The sequence below is a fragment of the Phyllobates terribilis genome, unplaced genomic scaffold (assembly GCF_046119375.1).
Source record: "Phyllobates terribilis strain yellow unplaced genomic scaffold, ASM4611937v1 Scaffold_2__4_contigs__length_985480577, whole genome shotgun sequence".
In the NCBI taxonomy this organism is placed as follows: Eukaryota; Metazoa; Chordata; class Amphibia; order Anura; family Dendrobatidae; genus Phyllobates; species Phyllobates terribilis.
In genome coordinates, this window is record NW_027362762.1 from 26,288,439 (window position 1) to 26,305,586 (window position 17,148).

Here is a 17,148-nt window from a genome sequence, read left to right on the forward strand (position 1 = left end):
GATTGGCCATAAAGCATTATGGGACGTCAGTCTGGATGGCGCCATAGCGTGCGGACATCTTATGGTTGGCAACAGAGAGACCAGAAGAGCGATTGTGTAATGTCATCTGCTGGTGTCTATGGGGGGCGACACTCATAGAGTGCTGTGGCACATGGAGGAGCCTGCAGGACAATAACAATCATTTATATAGCACCATGTCAGGGACCACCACAGCGAGGACGCCGGGGAGGTCACGCGATATCTCACCGTGCCGTCACGCTGTCAGTCTTTCGTCCGGCGTCGCGACCAGCGAGAGACGGGACAGAAGAGGTGATGAGGACACAGGATTACAGGACTATACTATATGGAGGGCTGATTGTGGGGGACCATCATACTATATGGAGGGCTGATTGTGGGGGACTATCATACTATATGGAGGGCTGATTGTGGGGGACCATCATACTATATGGAGGGCTGATTGTGGGGGACCATCATACTATATGGAGGGCTGATTGTGGGGGACCATCATACTATATGGAGGGCTGATTGTGGGGGACCATCATACTATATGGAGGGCTGATTGTGGGGGACCATCATACTATATGGAGGGCTGATTGTGGGGGACCATCATACTATATGGAGGGCTGATTGTGGGGGACCATCATACTATATGGAGGGCTGATTGTGGGGGACCATCATACTATATGGAGGGCTGATTGTGGGGGACCATCATACTATATGGAGGGCTGATTGTGGGGGACCATCATACTATATGGAGGGCTGATTGTGGGGGACCATCATACTATATGGAGGGCTGATTGTGGGGGACCATCATACTATATGGAGGGCTGATTGTGGGGGACCATCATACTATATGGAGGGCTGATTGTGGGGGACCATCATACTATATGGAGGGCTGATTGTGGGGGACCATCATACTATATGGAGGGCTGATTGTGGGGGACCATCATACTATATGGAGGGCTGATTGTGGGGGACCATCATACTATATGGAGGGCTGATTGTGGGGGACCATCATACTATATGGAGGGCTGATTGTGGGGGACCATCATACTATATGGAGGGCTGATTGTGGGGGACCATCATACTATATGGAGGGCTGATTGTGGGGGACCATCATACTATATGGAGGGCTGATTGTGGGGGACCATCATACTATATGGGGGCTGATTGTGGGGGATCATCATACTATATGGAGGCTATTTGTAGGGGACCATCATACTATATGGAGACTGTTTGTAGGGAACCATCATACTATATGGAGGGCTGATTGTGGGGGACCATCATACTATATGGAGGGCTGATTGTGGGGGACCATCATACTATATGGAGGGCTGATTGTGGGGGACCATCATACTATATGGAGGGCTGATTGTGGGGGACCATCATACTATATGGAGGGCTGATTGTGGGGGACCATCATACTATATGGAGGGCTGATTGTGGGGGACCATCATACTATATGGAGGGCTGATTGTGGGGGACCATCATACTATATGGGGGCTGATTGTGGGGGATCATCATACTATATGGAGGCTATTTGTAGGGGACCATCATAATATATGGAGGCTGTTTGTAGGGAACCATCATACTATATGGAGGGCTGATTGTGGGGGACCATCATACTATATGGAGGGCTGATTGTGGGGGACCATCATACTATATGGGGGCTGATTGTGGGGGACCATCATAATATATGGAGGCTGTTTGTAGGGAACCATCATACTATATGGAGGCTGTTTGTGGGGGATTATCTTGCTATAGGGAGCTGATTGTGGGGGACCATCATACTATATGGAGGGCTGATTGTGGGGGACCATCATACTATATGGAGGGCTGATTGTGGGGGACCATCATACTATATGGAGGGCTGATTGTGGGGGACCATAATACTATATGGAGGGCTGATTGTGGGGGACCATCATACTATATGGAGGGCTGATTGTGGGGGACCATCATACTATATGGAGGCTGTTTGTGGGGGATTATCTTGCTATAGGGAGCTGATTGTGGGGGACCATCATACTATATGGAGGGCTGATTGTGGGGGACCATCATACTATATGGAGGGCTGATTGTGGGGGACCATCATACTATATGGAGGGCTGATTGTGGGGGACCATCATACTATATGGGGGCTGATTGTGGGGGACCATCATACTATATGGAGGCTATTTGTGGGGGACCATCATACTATATGGAGGCTGTTTGTAGGGAACCATCATACTATATGGAGGGCTGATTGTGGGGGACCATCATACTATATGGAGGGCTGATTGTGGGGGACCATCATACTATATGGGGGCTGATTGTGGGGGATCATCATACTATATGGAGGCTATTTGTAGGGGACCATCATACTATATGGAGGCTGTTTGTAGGGGACCATCATACTATATGGAGGCTGTTTGTAGGGAACCATCATACTATATGGAGGGCTGATTGTGGGGGACCATCATACTATATGGAGGGCTGATTGTGGGGGACCATCATACTATATGGAGGGCTGATTGTGGGGGACCATCATACTATATGGAGGGCTGATTGTGGGGGACCATCATACTATATGGAGGGCTGATTGTGGGGGACCATCATACTATATGGAGGGCTGATTGTGGGGGACCATCATACTATATGGAGGGCTGATTGTGGGGGACCATCATACTATATGGAGGGCTGATTGTGGGGGACCATCATACTATATGGAGGGCTGATTGTGGGGGACCATCATACTATATGGAGGGCTGATTGTGGGGGACCATCATACTATATGGAGGGCTGATTGTGGGGGACCATCATACTATATGGAGGGCTGATTGTGGGGGACCATCATACTATATGGAGGGCTGATTGTGGGGGACCATCATACTATATGGAGGGCTGATTGTGGGGGACCATCATACTATATGGAGGGCTGATTGTGGGGGACCATCATACTATATGGAGGGCTGATTGTGGGGGACCATCATACTATATGGAGGGCTGATTGTGGGGGACCATCATGCTATATGTGGGGGACCATAATGCTATATGGGGGCTGTTTGTGGGGGACCATCATACCATATGGGGGCTGTTTGTGGGGGACCATCATACTATATGGAGGGCTGATTGTGGAGGACCATCATACTATATGGAGGGCTGTTTGTGGGGGACCATCATACCATATGGAGGGCTGTTTGTGGGGGGACCATAATACCATATGGAGGGCTGTTTGTGGGGGACCATAGTACCATATTGGAGGGCTGTTTGTGGGGGACCATAATACCATATGGAGGGCTGTTTGTGGGGGACCAACATACCATATGGAGGGCTGTTTGTGGGGGACCAACATACCATATGGAGGGCTGTTTGTGGGGGACCAACATACCATATGGAGGGCTGTTTGTGGGGGACCAACATACTATATGGGGGCTGTTTGTGGGGGACCAACATACTATATGGGGGCTGTTTGTGGGGGACCATCATACTATACGGGGGCTGTTTGTGGGGGACCATCATACTATATGGGGCTGGTTGTGGGGGACCATCTGTCAGGTAAAATGTATTTTTGTCCCAGTTTTAAAAATGTTGAAGGACAGCCAGAGATGTCTTCTATCTCCGCCCCCTGTCCATTTGGAAGGGACCTACATAGAACTCACTCTTGCTTCCCCCAAACCGCCATAAAACCTCAGCCAAGAGCAAGCATGCTAGTCTGCACTGGAATTCCCCTACAAAATCCTATTGTGCAACTCTACAAACTTTTAATGTTGAGTTTAATAATGCACATGACTGTCACAAACACAGGGACCACATTTTTGAGATGTTCACCTTTTTCCAGTTATGATGGTATATCTTGCATAACTGGGAAACCAACGGAAACTCAGGAAATGGGTTCTGAGCTTCTGAACGTCATAGAAATATCATATTTGATATCAATCTTAGCAAATATTGGCGATGGCAAACATGATGTATCCATCTTGGATGTGGGACCCCCCCATACCAAGATATGAAATATGAAGGATTTTTATGTCTTATGTAGCTGGGTGGGTTCACAAAACCGAGCCCTCATGTGAGGTAAACAACATGGGTGTATCCTAGTGTTTCGCCCCCCTTACTAAAAAGCAGAACGGCCATTTTGGCTCATTCTTACCCCGGGATGTCAGACGCATGCACTCCTCGCTGCGTGGAGGAATCGCATCTAATTTCCGGGGAGCCCCCCCCTTCCCCACACAGAATCTGAGACCATCACCTCGTGGCGCAGGTTTTGCTATTATTTACCCCCTTTTATTTTAATAACTGTTTTATGCATATATGTAAATTGTCTCTTTTATAATATCTTGTATATCTTTTGTAAACACTGCCAACTTTCGGCAGTAAATCATTATTATTTACCAGCTTCGTTCTTCTTGTCCTATGTCAAGCAAACACGTTCCTCACCCGCTAATTCACGTTACCTAACGGGTACCCGATCCACCTGTTAAGCGATCGGTGGTGGCAGTATACCAGTATTTGTGATATTGTGGTTTGAGGGTGGCTGGATTGAGGTATACCGTACAGACCAAAAGTTTGGACACACCTTCTCATTTAAATATTTTTCTGTATTTTCATGACTTTGAAAATTGTACATTCACACTGAAGGCATCAAAGCTATGAATTACCACATGTGGAATTATATACTTAACTAAAAAGTGTGAAACAACTGAAAATATGTCTTATATTCTAGGGTCTTCACAGTAGCCACCTTTAACTTTGATGACTGCTTTGCACACTCTTGGCATTCTCTTGATGAGCTTCAAGAGGTAGTCACCGGAAATGGTCTTCACTTCACATGTGTGCCCTGTCCGGTTTAATAAGTGGGATTTCTTGCCTTATAAATGTGGTTGGGACCATCAGTTGTGTTGTGCAGAAGTCTGGTGGATACACAGCTGATAGTCCTACTGAATAGACTGTTAGAATTTGTATTATGGCAAGAAAAAAAGCAGCTAAGTAAAGAAAAACGAGTGGCCATCATTACTTTAAGAAATGAAGGTCAGTCAGTGTGAAAAATTGGGCAAACTTTGAAAGTGTCCCCAAGTGCAGTTGCAAAAACCATCAAGCGCTACAAAGAAACTGGCTCACATGAGGACCGCCCCAGGAAAGGAAGACCAAGAGTCACCTCTGCTTCTGAGGATAAGTTTATCCGAGTCACCAGCCTCAGAAATCGCAGGTTAACAGCAGCTCAGATTAGAGACCAGGTCAATGCCACACAGAGTTCTAGCAGCAGACACATCTCTACAACAACTGTTAAGAGGAGACTTTGTGCAGCAGGCCTTCATGGTAAAATAGCTGCTAGGAAACCACTGCTAAGGACAGGCAACAAGCAGAAGAGACTTGTTTGGGCTAAAGAACACAAGGAATGGACATTAGACCAGTGGAAATCTGTGCTTTGGTCTGATGAGTCCAAATTTGAGATCTTTGGTTCCAACCACCGTGTCTTTGTGCGACGCAGAAAAGGTGAAGGGATGGACTCTACATGCCTGGTTCCCACCGTGAAGCAGGGAGGAGGTGTGATGGTGTGGGGGGGCTTTGCTGGTGACACTGTTGGGGATTTATTCAAAATTGAAGGCATACTGAACCAGCATGGCTACCACAGCATCCTGCAGCGGCATGCTATTCCATCCAGTTTGCGTTTAGTTGGACCATCATTTATTTTTCAACAGGACAATGACCCCAAACACACCTCCAGGCTGTGTAAGGGCTATTAGACCAAGAAGGAGAGTGATGGGTTGCTACGCCAGATGACCTGGCCTACACAGTCACCAGACCTGAACCCAATCGAGATGGTTTGGGGTGAGCTGGACCGCAGAGTGAAGGTAAAAGGGCCAACAAGTGCTAAGCATCTCTGGCAACTCCTTCAAGATTGTTGGAAGACCATTTCCGGTGACTACCTCTTGAAGCTCATCGAGAGAATGCCAAGAGTGTGCAAAGCAGTCATCAAAGCAAAAGGTGGCTACTTTGAAGAACCTAGAATATAAGACATATTTTCAGTTGTTTCACACTTTTTTGTTAAGTATATAATTCCACATGTGGTAATTCATAGTTTTCATGCCTTCAGTGTGAATGTACAATTTTCATATTCATGAAAATACAGAAAAATCTTTAAATGAGGTGTGTCCAAACTTTTGGTCTGTACTGTATATACGTCCTGTCACATCACGTGCCACAATAGGCGACATAAATTAGAGCAGCTGCGCCCTTTTGCTTATCCTCGGTCAATACCGTGTTTGACCAGCAGGATAAGGGGGTGCCAGGGGGCTGCGAGGTCTGACCAATTGTTTTCGTGACACCATCATACTATATGGGGGCTGTTTGTGGGAGACCATCATACTATATGGGGGCTGTTTGTGGGGGACCATCATACTATATGGGGGCTGTTTGTCAGGGGATCATTATACTGTATGGGGGCTGTTTGTGGGGGACCATCATACTATATGGAGGCTGTTTGTAGGGAACCATCATACTATATGGAGGCTGTTTGTGGGGGATTATCTTGCTATAGGGAGCTGTTTGTGGGGGACCAACATACTATATGGGGGCTGATTGTGGGGGACCATCATACTATATGGAGGGCTGATTGTGGGGGACCATCATACTATATGGAGGGCTGATTGTGGGGGATCATCACACTATATGGAGGGCTGATTGTGGGGGACTATCATACTATATGGAGGGCTGATTGTGGGGGACCATAATACTATATGGAGGGCTGATTGTGGGGGACCATAATACTATATGGGGGCTGTTTGTGGGGGACCATCATACTATATGGAGGGCTGTTTGTGGGGGACCATAATGCTATATGGGGGTTGTTTGTGGGGGACCATCATACTATAGGGAGCTGTTTGTGGGGGACCATCATACTATAGGGAGCTGTTTGTGGGGGGCCATCATACTATAGGGAGCTGTTTGAGGGGACCATCATACTATATGGAGGCTGTTTGTGGGGGATCATCATACTATATGGAGGCTGTTTGTGGGGGATCATCATACTATATGGGAGCTGTTTGTGGGGGACCATAATGCTATATGGGGGCTGTATGTGGGGGACCATAATGCTATATGGGGGCTGTATGTGGGGGACCATAATACTATATGGGGGCTGTTTGTGGGGGACCATAATGCTATATGGGGGCTGTTTGTGGGGGACCATAATGCTATATGGGGGCTGTATGTGGGGGACCATAATGCTATATGGGGGCTGTATGTGGGGGACCATAATACTATATGGGGGCTGTTTGTGGGGGACCATCATACTATATGGGGGCTGTTTGTGGGGGACCATAATGCTATATGGGGGCTGTTTGTGGGGGACCATAATGCTATATGGGGGCTGTATGTGGGGGACCATAATGCTATATGGGGGCTGTTTGTGGGGGACCATAATGCTATATGGGGGTGTTTGTGGGGGATCATCATACTATATGGGGGTGTTTGTGGGGGACCATCATACTATATGGGGGTGTTTGTGGGGGATCATCATACTATATGGGGGTGTTTGTGGGGGATCATCATACTATATGGGGGTGTTTGTGGGGGACCATAATGCTATATGGGGGCTGTATGTGGGGGACGATAATGCTATATGGGGGTGTTTGTGGGGGACCATCATACTATATGGGGCTGTTTGCGGGCGACCATCATACTAGTGTCATTCCCTGACATCCTGGTGGCAGCTATGGCATCTGTGTGATCTCCCTGTTGTTATCCTTGACAATAATGGAGAAAGGTTGAACTTGATTGACCGAAGTCTTTTTTTCAACCTATATAACTATGTAATTATGATAGACCCTGATCCTGCTGCTGTTGGGATGATAAACGCTTATTATGGTTCTGTAGGGCATGGATAAACCCCAGACAAAACATTCTGTAGACATTGTCCTCAACAATGACACTGACGTCTTTTTGGTTGTTATGTGAACCAATTACAGAGGAGCCACTTGCCATATCTGTCTTGGGTCACTTACTTTTCTCTTTATTATTAATAATAGAAGAAACAAATAGAAGAGAAACCATTAAAAAGAACGGAGAATGGGAGCAAGAAGACCGGAGGCAGCGGGCAAGGGAACCGGAGGCAGGTTGCAAAGGGGACCGGAGGCAGCGGGCAAAGGGGACCGGAGGCAGCGGGCAAAGGGGACCGGAGGCAGCGGGCAAAGGGGACCGGAGGCAGCGGGCTAAGGGGACCGGAGGCAGCGGGCTAAGGGGCCGGACTGTTGGTCTGGAGAATGTGCTTGGAGGCAATGGTGGAATGTCCTTCTTCATGATGTCCGTTTATTCTAGGTCACATTACAGCACAGGAGGACTTGCGCTTTGTTTCTGTGGAGTATAAGATGAATCCCAGACGGCTCTCGTTGTATGGTGGGTAGCGGATCTCATTTAGTTTTTCACGTCCATCACTGCGCAGGAGGCAGGCACGGTGATGAGAAAAGGTGTCAAAGCTGAACTTGCCATGATACTTGCCCATGCCACTATGTCCTGGAAGATAAAGCCAGCAGATGTGTTAGTTACCATTATGTAATAAAGTGTTAGATCCTTCACTCCGTGCTCGGGGTGCGGCCACTGCACACACGTTGTTTCATCACCGGTCTAGCTATATTCCTTCATTCTTGGTCGTATGAAATGTGTTTGACGTTATTTCAGACACATTAATGGTGCGATTGTAGATCTATGTAATGTGCACAGTAAGAAACTCAAGCGTCGTCCTCTGCTCTGTGCAAGAAGGACCTTCAGCAATCTGTGCTGCCTGCACCAAAAGTAGAGAAATAGAAGACAAGGCACTTACCAACCCCTCCAAATGGCAGACTGTGAATGGTGTTGTGCATGATGCCGTCATTAGCACAGAAGCCGCCGCTGCTCGTCCTGTCCAGAAACTGGTGAACGATCTGTCAAGTAAAGTGCAGACAATTACCAGCAATGTCAGCGTCCTGGAGTGTCTGTACTCTGCTCAGACACGTGCAGTGACGAGCGTACAAGTATCCTCCACCTGGGACTTACACCTCGCAAACATCTACTCCGTCTCACTGCATGTTCTCCCTGCTGTTATCCTTCACACTGGTGGAGACAGGCTGAACTTGATTGACCCAAGTCTTTCTTCAACCTATATAACTATGTACAGTCATGGCCAAAAGTATTGAGAATGAGACAAATAGTAATTTTTCCAAAGTTTACTGCTTCATTTTTTGTAATGGCAATTTGCATATACTCCTGAATGTCAAAGAGTGATCAACTTAACAGCAATTACTGTACTTGCAAAGTTAATAGTTGCCCAGAAAATGAACTTTAACCCCCAAAACACATTTCAACATCATTTCAGTCCTGCCTTAAAAGGAGCAGCTAACATCGATTTAGTGATTGATCCATTAACACAGGTGTGGGTGTTGATGAGGACAGGGCTGGCAATCAATCAGTCATGATTAAGTAAGAATGACATCACTGGACACTTTAAAAGGAGGCTGGTTCTTGGTATCATTGTTTCTCTTCAGTTAACCATGGTTATCTCTAAAGAAACACGTGCAGCCATCATTGCACTGCACAAAAATGGCCTAACAGGGAAGAGTATCGCAGCTACAAAGATTGCACCTCAATCAACAATCTGTTGCATCATCAAGAACTTCAAGGAGAGAGCTTCCATTGTTGTCAAAAAGGCTCCAGGGCGCCCAAGAAAGACCAGCAAGCGCCAGGACCGTATCTTAAAACTGTTTCAGCTGCGGGATCGGACTACCAGCAGTGCCGAGCTTGCTCAGGAATGGCAGCAGGCTGGTGCGAGTGCTTCTGCACGCACTGTGAGGCGGAGACTCTTTGAGCAAGGGCTGGTTTCAAGGAGGGCAGCAAAGAAGCCACTTCTCTCCAGAAAAAACATCAGGGACCGACTGATATTCTGCAAAAGGTACAGGGAGTGGACTGCTGAGGACTGGGGCAAAGTCATTTTCTCTGATGAATCCCCTTTTCGATTGTTTGGGACATCTGGAAAACAGCTTATTCGGAGAAGAAGAGGTGAGCGCTACCACCAGTCTTGTCTCATGCCAACTGTAAAGCATCCTGAAACCATTCATGTGTGGGGTTGCTTCTCAGCCAAGGGAATTGGCTCACTCACAGTCTTGCCTAAAAACACAGCCATGAATAAAGAATGGTACCAGAATGTCCTCCAAGAGAAACTTCTCCCAAACGTCCAAGAGCAGTTTGGCGCCCAACAATGCCTTTTCCAGCATGATGGAGCACCTTGCCATAAAGCAAAGGTGATAACTAAATGGCTCATGGAACAAAACATAGAGATTTTGGGTCCATGGCCTGGAAACTCCCCAGATCTTAATCCCATTGAGAACTTGTGGTCAATCATCAAGAGACGGGTGGACAAACAAAAACCAACAAATTCTGGCAAAATGCAAGCATTGATTATGCAAGAATGGACTGCTATCAGTCAGGATTTGGTCCTAAAGTTGATTGAGAGCATGCCAGGGAGAATTACAGAGGTCTTGAAGAAGAAGGGGCAACACTGCAAATATTGACTTGCTGCATTAATTCATTCTAGCTGTCAATATAAGCTATTGGTCCTCATAATATGATTGCAATTATATTTCTGTATGTGATATAAACATCAGACAAAGACTAATAAAAAGCAGAGGCCAGCAGATCATGTGAAAATATAATTTTGGTGTCATTCTCAAAACTTTTGGCCATGACTGTAAATATGATAGACCCTGATCCTGCTGCTGTTGGGATGATAAACGCTTATTATGTTTCTGTGGAGAATCGATAAACCCCAGATAGACATTGTCCTCAATAATGACACTGACGTCTTTTTTTGGTTGTTGTGTGAGCCAATTGCAGAGGTAAAATTGGTGAATTGTACATAAAAATATATATATATATATATATATATATATATATATATATATATATATATATATACAGAAATGCATGATTTGCGCACAAACAATGCGCCCCACTGCACATACACATATATACCGTGCGTGGAGGTATACATGTGTGCAGACTGGCAGCGCTCCAGTGCATGCAGCCATGGATTGTAATGGCAGAAGGCATACACATGTGAGCAGAATAAAAACATGTTCACACATACAGGTATCACGTCATTTGGCCATCTATATGCAGAGCAGCTGGGTCTTCACCGTGCACTGGATGGCGACTCTCAGTTGTTGTCCTTCAGATGCTCGTCCCCTGGAGCCAAACCAGCAAAATTCCACTGATCGCTCTCAACTATCAAGACAAAGTGGAAATCTAAGATGCCCGTAGGACATGGTCCCGTATCCGGTAAAACGGGCACCATTTAATAACCTATGTCCTTCAGCAGCCAATTATCAGCTACAGAGACAACAGGTCTGCTGAGTATTCATGTCTGGAGGCAAGAAATGTGAAAAGCGAATTCATCCATATTTCCAGAGCTGAGCACCAAATCCCGAGCTTCGGTGCTGCCCATCGTACCCGATCTATGTCGCACAATTTGTCAGCTGTGTTCTGCTGCTAAGGAAACCTCTGCGAGATAAATTCATGGAGGAGCCAGAGCAGCAGAGTGGCCATGCTACTGAACACCCACAGGCCATGCACACCAGACGGTTGTTGGGCTGACGGTGCTTTGGCCCATCGTTCAGCAGACAGACTTCTCAGTCGACTCTCCCATACACAGGAGCACTCCTTCCGCCGAGCACTCCTGTGTTCTCTATGAGAAAGTCACCGACTGGCATGTCAGCCTGTGGCTTATCAATGTTATCGACAGTCCAAAAGCAGACATGCACGACTGAAATCTCTCCCATCAGTCATCCGGCGCCCTCATACACATTAGGTTATTGGCCAAACCCGTTTATATCAGCAGGTTCAGCCGACTTAAATTTAATGTGTATGGCAGGCACAAGTCTCAGCCTGACAGCCATTGACAGCCCTGTTCTACAGATGGTGGACTAACAAGAATTGGGCGCTATCTGTTCCCTGTTAACATGGACAAATACATACATTCCCCAAACCAAAACTGCAATGAAAACTACAAGGAAACCAAAGGGGGCTCATTCGCTACCCAGCGGGGAACAGGACGACTCTACCACTAGATAATGCTTTACAAAATATGGCAAAAGCCATGGCAGATATTCTACCACAAGCAATGGACACAACCTCAATCCATCCAAGCCTCTCTGAATCGTAGCTCAAGAAACAGTATAAAAGAATCTTGGATGTGGGGGAAATGGTAGTAGAGATGGCAGATTCTCTGCAGTCTGTAAACTCAGACATACAGGACAAAGCACAAAAGCTCCATTGTCTCACAGAACTGGGTGGCCTTGAAAATCGCAGTTGTCGAAATAACTTATGACTAATAGGAATGCGAGAAGCAGTCAAACATCTCGCATCCATTCAGCTCCCGCGCCTTACAGCTCTCAGATACTGTCATTGTAGAAAGAGCTCATGGCCTCAGGCCAGACCGGCAAAATTCCACCGATCGCCCACAACTGGTCATTTTTACACTACTCAAGACAAAGTGAAAATGCACACTGCACATAGGAAATTCTCCCGTATCCAGTTCTATGGTCACTTATAAATATTCCTAGACTTCTGTGCATGTGTCTCAGCAAAGAACAAGGCCTTCTCCCTGTAAGGATATGTATGAGAAGTCGGTCCTCTTCTTTACCCGGCTAAACTCAACGTATCACTAAATTGGAGGTTCCAAGTCTTCGACCATCCAGCTACTGCCCCAAACAAAACTGCATGGTCTCTCAAGAGTCTTGTCACCAGTTAAATGAACATGGATGACAAATGGAAGGTGTCCTCTATGGAGGCTGACTATCCTTCTGAAAGTTTATTATAAAGGTTTATACACTAAGTATTGTACAGAGTTGGGTAATTCACCCGAGGTGTATTTTTCATATAGACCCTCAGACTGTAAAACCGCCGTTTTCCACTCATCACTAGAGATGAGCAAATGTTTCAATATTCAGTTCGGATTACGATAGTCGAATCTGCAATATTCGCTGATTTATTCATCGAATATTCGCCGAACATTACCAAACGCCCAGGCGGGAGGAAATTTGAGTTTCATAACACATATTTCAACTGGAGAGGTATTAGCGGCCTGCTATGGCCACAGGTACTAATGGAGGTAATCAAGGTAGGGAGAGAGGCAAGAGGTCCGGTCATCTTAGTTATACAGGCCGGGGGAAAAGACCTAGGTCATCACAAGAGCGTATAACTAATGGCAATAATGAAACTTGACACTGAGCGCTTCAGAGAATTTTTCACAAAACTAACTATAGTATGGTCAGAGATTGTGCCGATAGCGGTATGGCAAGGTGCGCGAGACATCACGGCCATCGAACGGACAAGGCGGGTAATAAATATTCGGATGGCAAAATTTAGAAGAGACAGAGGCGGTGTAGTGATACAACACGGACAACTGGAAGGAGATAAAGCAGGCCTCATACAGCCCGATGGTGTTCACTTAATGGATATTGGACTGGACATATTCCTGTCAGGACTCCAGGACGGAGTGGAACAAGTGTTAAGAGTGATGGATGGGGGTTAGAGTCCTGCATACGAGTACGCAGGATCCTCCGTGGCCTGGAAATAGAAAGGACATGTTGGAGAGTTACACTTGTTAGCCAACTTGCCGGTGTGGAGACCCAGGGCATGCTGCAACAAGCTGAATTATTTTAGAAATAAAATGCCTTTCTAATGGAATGAGTATAAAGAGTTAATAAAGCTGTGACCGATCCTCACCTATCCAGTTGTAAGAGTTACATTATTGTATTGTCACGGAAAGGGGGGCGGTAGGGGGGCTGAGCGTCTGGGTTTGGTTGGGGTCCCCACAGTCTGCCTAGGCTAGATGCATTTAAAAATTCTTATTAGATACACAGGCGGTGCAGCTTGCTTCGCAGCTGGGCTACTACGCCCAAAGTATTGCCTAGGCACACCACCAGCAGCACTGAACACACATTCAGAGAGAACGCTGGCTGCAGGGCATGACAAGATCTCCAAGGCGTGAGTGGCGAGCTCCGCACATTTTTCCAGATTGGAAGCCCAAAATGAGCAAGGGTCCAGTGACACAGTCGTGGCTTCAATGTTTACTTGGAGATACTCCTGTACCATCGTCTCTAGGCGTTGACTATGTGTCAGACTTCTTGTCTCCTGTGGCCTTGCAAAGGATGGGCTAAAAAAGTGGTGAAACGATTCCACAAAATTGCTGTTACCAGCAGATACTGTGTTACTGTTACGGTTTGAGTGATGAAGACTCGACAGTCCCACGGTTGGCAAGTTAGAACTGTGAGATTCACTACATGCACCACTGGTGTTTTGTGGAAAAGCACATGTAAGATTCTGCAACAGTCTCTGCTGATACTCCTGCATGCGTGAATCCCTTTCTATTGCAGGAATTATTTCGGCAAATTTACTTTTGTACCGGGGATCTAAGAGTGTGGCTACCCAGTAGTCAGGATTATTTCGAATTCTGACAATTCGAGGGTCATGTTGCAGGTAGTGCAGCAAGAAGGCACTCATGTGTCTTGCGCATCCAGGAGGACCAAGTCCTTGTTGTGTTGGTGGCGAGGTAAGAATCATGCTTCCTTCCTCTGCCCTCTCCCCCCAACCTCACACAACTGAAATGTGATCAAGGTCTCCCTCATCTGATGAGTCTTCCATGCCCATCGCCAGTTCATCCTCCACTTCTTCCTCGGCTCCTGCACCTTCCTTAACAGTTTGGCTGCTACCATGCGCCCTGGTTAATCCCTCTCCCCCACCCTCCCATGCCTGCCGCCTTGGTGCTGCCGACCGTCTGGACCTTGGAGATGTTATCCCTTCCGCATACGACTCCTCCTCTACTTCCTCCACCTCCTCTTGTCCCACCACCTGACTCTGAATTCTGTTTAACGTGTGCTCCAGCATGTAAATCACCGGAATAGTCATGCTGATAATGGCATCGTCGTCAGCACTAAACATCTTCGTCGCCATTTCAAAACTGTGCAGAAGGGTGTGTGGCGCCCCTGAGAGTTCAGTCGCCACAGAGGTACTGCGTCTCACCCAGAGGTGTGGTATCTCACCCTCAAGTAAGGAAGGAGTATGGCTCGGGACCCTAACACCTGCATCCAACACATACCCACAGTGGGGGTAGGGCGAGATTGCTCCTAAGGGAGAGCACAGTCCCAGGTCCCTAGCTGGCGGGAGGGTCCTATGTAGTGGGTGTGGGTTGAGCTTAGGGGAGCACATGATAGGGAGAGTATAAATAAGAAGCCATCTTAGAAAGAGCAAGCCAGTCAGAGGAGGAAAAGTGACAGGAGCAGAGGCTCGGCATGAGCTCTGCTCCGGAGGCGGGCCTAGCCTGGGAGGCCCAGGACTGAAGGAGATAAGAGAGGAGTGGGAGCAGGAAGGCTCCAGGAACCGAAGGGACCCTAGGGCTACGGGCCGTGCAGAAGGCCACCCGTACTCCCGCTGCTACCAGGAGGTAGAGGGGTCAGGCCAGATAAGGGGAACCGGTCCCTCAACTAGCGGAGAAACAGCAAGGCTCAACTAGAAACCGGAGGCTGCAGCATTTCATGTACTGCAGGCCAAAGTCCACACCAGTCTCACTAAGAAGGTAGCCACATAGGACCCAGGGGACGGAACACACGTCGCCCGCCAAGGCCCGAGGATACCGGATAGAAGTGTCACTGGGTGTGAGGTGCAGGGAGAAGGCCAGAGAAAGGACACACAGAAGGGGGTCCTGCTATGTACTCCGAAGCTATCTGGGGGTGGACTGAGCCCCTCACTGAGTATGCACAGCACGACGGGGGAGATTGCTCTGGTACCTGTAATCTGGACTGCAACAACTGTGAGTAAAGATCTTGGGACGGCATCACACGGACTCTGTGTTCATTACTGACTCCCTGCACTACAACCACCATCATCCACCCACACTGCCCTGAAGCTACACTCTTCCTGTGGGGAGTAATAATACCATTGCTGCAAAACCACCAGCTTCAGAGGACTGTTCCGCAGCGGCGGCCCCTTTGGCCGCACTCCACAGGTGGCGTAGTCGGACATTATAAAACCAATATATACAAATTACCCTTGGATTGACAGCCCTGGGTCACGAACCAGGTCACCGCCACAGTGACTACAACCCCCAGCGTCTACCGGCCCGGTTCCGGGTACCCCACGGCCCAGGGGGTGCGTCAACTTCATAGGTCCCTGATTTGAGACCACTCCTGCAGCGTGATTTGCCCCACCTCTGGATCTCGTTAGCCCAGGCTATACGTCAGAACGTATTGCACCAGGGCTTGTCGGTGCTGCCACAGTCGCTGCAACATGTGCAGAGTTGAATTCCACCGTGTCGGCACATCGCATTTCAGCCGGTGAACTGGCAGGCCCAACGACTTCTGTAGAGATGTAAGTCGTTGAGCTGCGGGATGCGAACGGCGGAAGTGAGCACACAGCGACCGTGCCCTCTGCAGAAAGACATCTAGTCCGGGATAGTGGGCTAAAAATTGCTGGACAACCAGGTTCAACACATGAGCCATACAAGGCACGTGTGTGACATTGCCCCGGCGAAGGGCCGCACCCAGGTTTGGAGCATTGTCGTACACGGCCTTCCCTGATTGCAGGTCCAGTGGAGACAACCATTCATGAAACTGGGTCTCGAGGTGACCACAACTCCTCAGCTGTGTGACTCACATTTCCCAGACATTTCAAAGTAAACACCGCCTGATGACGTTGAGCCCTGCTTCCAGCATAGTAAGGAGGTGTGCAGGATTCCTTCTGCACAGTTAGAAAGCTTGTGGCATGACCAGACAGGCTTTGGGTGCAGGTGGAGGACCGAGAGGAGGTTGAGGAGGCAGAAGCAGTGGAGGAACTTCTAGAGAAATAGGATTGATGTACAACTCGTGGGGATGGCAAGACTTGGACAGCAGCCCCTTGTCCTGCTGTCACCATTGTTACCCAGTGCCCAGTCAGCGACATGTAGCACTCCTGTCCATGCCTACTCGTCCAAGTGTCTGTGGTGAAATGCACCCTGTCACACACAGAGTTTCTCAAAGTAGCGGTGATGTTGTGTGCGACATGCTGGTGGAGCGCAAGCACACGTTTCTTTGAGAAGTAGTGCCGACTGGGCATCTGGTACTGGGGCACTGCGACGGACATAAGGTCTCGAAAATCCTATGTGTC

General features: G+C 47.8%; 1 protein-coding gene across 3 annotated transcripts in view; it reads right to left on the reverse strand.

The window, feature by feature from the left end:
* Window positions 1–7,917: 7,917 nt before the first annotated feature.
* The window catches only part of LOC141190376 (aldehyde dehydrogenase family 3 member B1-like), a 320,040-nt gene continuing 310,809 nt past the window's right edge, over window positions 7,918–17,148 (reverse strand). For all 3 annotated transcript variants that reach the window (XM_073661221.1, XM_073661219.1, XM_073661220.1), the window contains 2 exons: window positions 8,798–8,897; window positions 7,918–8,490 (listed from right to left, as the gene is read on the reverse strand). In XM_073661221.1, the coding sequence (XP_073517322.1) occupies window positions 8,297–8,490; window positions 8,798–8,897 (294 nt within the window). In that variant the 3' untranslated portion in view covers window positions 7,918–8,296. The remainder of the gene's footprint in view (window positions 8,491–8,797; window positions 8,898–17,148) is intronic.